Source organism: Acomys russatus, chromosome 19 (assembly GCF_903995435.1).
Source record: "Acomys russatus chromosome 19, mAcoRus1.1, whole genome shotgun sequence".
Classification (NCBI taxonomy): domain Eukaryota; kingdom Metazoa; phylum Chordata; class Mammalia; order Rodentia; family Muridae; genus Acomys; species Acomys russatus.
This window is the reverse complement of record NC_067155.1, coordinates 8300975-8306169: the sequence shown is the minus strand read 5'-3', so window position 1 is coordinate 8306169 and position 5195 is coordinate 8300975. Positions and strand designations below refer to the sequence as shown.

Below are 5195 nucleotides of genomic sequence, written 5' to 3'. Positions count from 1 at the left end.
GCCCTCTTCTGGCCTGCAGGTGTACAGGCAGATAGAGCACTCATACACATAAAATAAATAAATCCTTAAAAATAAATAAACAAACAAACCCAAACCAAAACAACACAAAAACCCCATGGCTAGATTCTGGGATGTGCTGGGAGACAAAGTTATTTCCAGCCTTTCCCTGTTTCTTTATCATCTAAACAACTGTAAAATGTCATCCAAAACTTTTCATTTAGAATAAGCTGAGCAGAGGCATCTCATTTGCAGTATATTATCTACCCCCATCTCCAAGATGCACAAGCTGTGCTTTCCCTAACCTAATGGGCTCTTGGCATTATTACTTCTGTTCATGTGGTTGCTTTGTCAGCACAAATCCCCTGACGATGAAAAGTGGGCAAGTGCCAAGGGGCGGCCTTTCTACATTTATTTTGTTGGCATGCCTTTCTCTATCGCGCAGTCTCAGGTGCTGAACAGTAGCTGGATCATGAGTCCGCTCCCCTCAGATGCCTTATACTTGTGGGGCTTTTCCTTGGAATGCATCAGTTGTGAGCAATGAATAGCCAAAGGCGGTCTCGCACTCCTTACGCCCGTACAGCTTGCCACCCGCATGAGTTCTGTAATGTGCCGAGAGATGTGAGACCCGCTTGAAGGCCCTACTGCAGACCTTACGCTGGCACGGTCTCTCTCCAGTGTGAACTCTCTGATGTTGCGTAAGCTGCGAATTCACTCTGAAGGTCTTGCCACATGCCTTACACTCACACGGTCTCTCTCCAGTGTGAACTCTCTGATGTCGAGTAAGAGTGGATCCTTGATTAAAAGCCCTCTCGCACTCTTAGCATTCAAAGAGTCTCTTGCCGCCATGAAGGGTCTGATGCGGAGCCAACTGAGACCAATGACTAAAGATCTTCCCACACTCCTTGCACACATAGGGCTTCTCACCAGTATGAATCCTGTGATGTCCTCTAAGGTGTGAGTTCCGACTGAAGGCCTTGCCACATTCCTTACATTGGTAGGGCTTCTCCCTGGTATGGACTCGCTGATGCTCAATCAATCAACTGTGAGCTTCCACTGAAGGCTTTAGCGCAGTCTTTACATTCGTAAGGCTTCTCACCTGTATGAACCCTCTGGTGTTGGATGAAATTTGAACCGGAATTGAAGGCCTTGCCACATTCTTGACACTGATAAGGCTTCTTGCCAGAATGGATACTCTTGTGCTGGGTTAGTCGGGAACCATATTTAAAGGCCTTCCCACACTCCCTACATTTATTTATAGGGTATCTCATTCGTGTGCATCCCTTGGTTAATAAAGGGTTGCTCTTGCCAGAAGTCTTTTTTGCATTTTGTAATGTCTGGAGGAGTTTGTCTGGTAGGAAGAAAGAGATGCTTGCTGGCCTGACGCAGGCATTTCTTCATGACTGATTAACACCGGACTGGCATTTCCGTCTGGATTTCCCAGTCGTCTGCCAAACAGGCCTTTTTCTTCCCAGTCATCTTGGAAATTTGAGCTCTCAAGATGGCGGCTCATAAGGCTTCCCGGTATCTCCCACTGTGGCGATTCCACTTGATGAAACTGTTGCTTTGAGGACATTATTTTGGTACCATGTCCAGATTCCAATGCTGGAAGAAAAAAAAGAGAGAGAAAGAAGCAGAAAATGGTTGGGTTTTTTTGTTTTATTTTGTTTTTTTGTTTTTTTGTTTTTTTTGTTTTTTTTCTTTTCTTTTTCCAGAAAAAGAAACTACGGTGAAAACCGGAGGGTACTCAGGAGGGTCACCAATGAGAAACACATGCCTCTGCTTGCTGCTCCTCCCTGTCACTGCTCAGCATCCTTGTCAGAGTTCCCAACCTGGTGGTGTGGGTCATGCACAAGTGTCTCATGATGACAGCTGGAAAGTCAAGGGCTCTGACATGTGACCACTCGGGAGACGAGCTTCTTTCCCGCTGTCGAGCCAAGCAATCTGTGGGGGAGCACGGAAAGCCATTTCTGTATTTGCGTGTGACTGACCTGCCTGACCAAGACAGAGCTAAGACTAGCTAGCCTTGGAAACACCTCCGTGTTTGTCGGATTCTAGTCTGTGTTGGTAGGCCCACCGCCTACAGTCACCATGATTTCCCGGTTGTTCTCTTCATGGCTTTATTCACTGTGACAAATGACCTTTCTAACAAATCTGTTGGGGGTTGGCCTGGTGCTATGTTTTCTGATGCTAATTAGTGTCTCCTGTCCTCCCCCCCACCCAAGATCTGGTTGCTGGCCAAAAGAGCAGACACTCATGTAGCCCAAAATGATGTTTGTAACCTTGCCTCCCTGTTTGACCAATAAGAAGCTGATCCCTGGGCAGGGCCAGGAAAAGGTAGGCGTGGCAAAGGTTTGCAGGCTCGGGAGTGAAGGATCTTGGGAAGGAGAATGATGAGACACTGAAGGAAGAGGAGAAGGAAGGAGGCCACTGCCATGAGTGAGTTGACCGCCATGGAGTGAGTTGACCTGGCCGCCATGAGTGAGTTGACCGCCATGAGTGAGTTAGAGACCATGGAGCACATGGTCGATGTGGATGGAGGATTCAGCCCAGATGAACATTAGCAAGTGTTTGGGATTATGGATGGGAGGTAGTGCGAGAGAAATTATTAGAAGCAGATGGCATGGGACTGGGGCAGGGTATAGGATATCTGCCCCATATGGGAGGGAGTTTAGGGGGTTAATATCTGCCTTGTCCCAGGTAAAGTCTTATTCTAAAATACATCAGGTGTCTATGTTTTCGCTGATTGCTAGTGGGTTAGAAAATACTACCGTAATAATAATTAGCTTAATAATAAACAGTTATTAGGCTATACTTATAAATTAACCGCAACATAAATCCTTGCCAGATTGTGTGTGTGTGTGTATAAAATGTACACATGCACACATATATATGTAGGAAGGTTCGGCCCCTACACACTCCTGAATATGGCTAAGCAATTCAAAAGCAGGCAAATAGCATGGAGGAAGAGGCAACACTAGAAATGAAAAGTGGAAAACGGACAGTGTTATACTAGTTCTAAAACATGAGTGTAGCTCTGAGTCAACTTTGAACCAGGCTGAGAAGTATTCTAGTAGATTCTACGACAGCCATTCTCAAGCTGTGGGTTGTGACCCCTCAGGAGTAGAAGGGCCCTTTCACAGGGTCACCTAGGACCATCAGAAAACCCAGATATTCACATTATGATTCATAACAATAGCAGAGTCACAGTTATAAAGTAGCAGTGAAAATCATTTTATGGTAGGGGGCCACCACAACATGAGGAACTGTGTTAAAGGGCCGCAGCATTAGGACGGTTGAGGACCACTGTTGTATGAAAGCAGAAATATAATCAAGAATGCCTTCTGTAAATGGCTGGCTCCCTGGGCTGGGGCTTCAGGGGTTGTGCGGGAAGGGGGTACAAGAATAAGCCCTATCTTGATTTGGTGGGTGGTAACATGCGTGTACAAACGTACCATAAGGATCCTGCCAGGTGCTCTGACGTTGTCAATGTGAATGTTCTTAACATCGCTGAATGGTATGCTTAAAATAAGGGTTAAGATGGTAACTTTTGTTGGTTTTGTTTTTTGTTTTTTGAGACAGGGTCTCTCTGTGTAGCCTTGACTATCCTGGACTCACTTTGTAGACAAGGCTGGCCTCGAACTCACAGCGATCTGCCTGCCTCTGCCTCCCGAGTGCTGGGATCAAAGGCGTGTGCCACCACGCCCAGCTAAGATGGTAACTTTTGTTACGTGTATTTTATCACAACTTTAAAAAGAAGTGATGGAAGAAGTGTGTGGCTGGATCCTTGTCCTGCCTCGGCACTTAAGACCATGTCTACCACTGAGCTAAATCCCCAACCTGAAAATGATTTTTAAAGGCTCCGTGGTGTATGTCATGCAGTTCTACCTGGCACATGATTTTGGTCACAGTGACAAGCTAAACTGCAATCAAAGCAACTGGCCTTAATAAGTAAGTAAATAAGACTCATTCCTAGTCTGATGCAAGGAACCGTGGGCAAAAGTGGACTGCTTCGGAACACATTCATAAAGTTCATGGAGCAGATGACCCCAGAGGGCTGCGTACACACAGCAGCACCGCAGTTACCCTCACATTGTTTGTGAATGAACTGGGTGAAAGCTACAAGACTATAAGATGCCTCTAGAGTGGAGGGTAAGGAATGCTGTCAAGGAGGCATCCGATTCTGTGAGGATGACTGTCATAGGCGGCTGACACATGTATGCCACAAACACAGTCAATTCCCATGACAACAAAGGGCGAGGTGATGGGAAAGGGTCATAAAGTAAAGATACATACTTTTCAAACACCATTTGATTGTTGAAGCAGAAAGTGATGGGTGTCTTCTGTAGCATAACCACTTGGTGAGGCAGACTCCCAATATCCAGGATGGCCACTTACATAATGACCCACTCCAAGGCTCAGGCAGCTGGCTATCATCTTACAAAGGAAGGGGACTCACCGGCCAAGGATATTAAGCTCCTAGCTGATGGTCAGTAGGAGACTTTGGGAACAGCCATCTATGACTATGTGGACACGGCTACAGGAACTACAGTGACCACATGGTGCTTGTTTTTACCTGGCCATGTTGGGAAAAAAAAATACTTTGGCTACTTTTTTTTTTCTTTAAGATTTATGTATGTATTTTGTGTACAGTGCTCTGTCTGCATGTACATTTGCACAACAGAAGAGGGCACCAGATCACATTATAGATGGTTGTGAGCCATCATGTGGTTGCTGGGAATTGAACTCAGGACCTTTGGAAGAGCAGTCAGTGCTCTTAACCTCTGAGCCATCTCTCCAGCCCACTTTGGCTACTTTTAAAGAAAGGCTGTTAAACCTTGGTGGTGGCGGCGGCGGCGGCGGCCGCAGCAACAGCGGCAGCAGGGCACACCTTTAATGCTAGCACTCAGGGAGGCATAGGCAGATGGATCAGGGCTACACAGAGAAACAGTGTCTCAAGAAACCTTTAAAAGCATCCCTTTCTCCAATTTGCTATTCTTTCTCATGACTGAGTTTGTTTTTTGTGTTTTTTAAAAAGATTTATTTATTTATTATGTATACAGAGCTCTGCCTGCATGTGCATCTGTAGGCCAGAAGAGGGCATCAGATCACATTATAGATGGCTGTGAGCCACCATGTGGTTGCTGGGAACTGAACTCAGGACCTCTGGAAGAACACTCAGTGCTCTTTACTGCTGA

General features: G+C 46.0%; 1 protein-coding gene across 1 annotated transcript; it reads right to left on the bottom strand.

Annotated features, from left to right (window-relative positions):
- Nucleotides 1–493: 493 nt before the first annotated feature.
- On the bottom strand, nucleotides 494–1456 carry Znf582 (zinc finger protein 582). Its single transcript, XM_051161852.1, is given in 3 exon segments — nucleotides 494–1039; nucleotides 1041–1253; nucleotides 1255–1456. Coding segments are annotated over 3 exon segments (903 nt in total). The 5' UTR covers nucleotides 1399–1456.
- Nucleotides 1457–5195: the final 3739 nt, after the last annotated feature.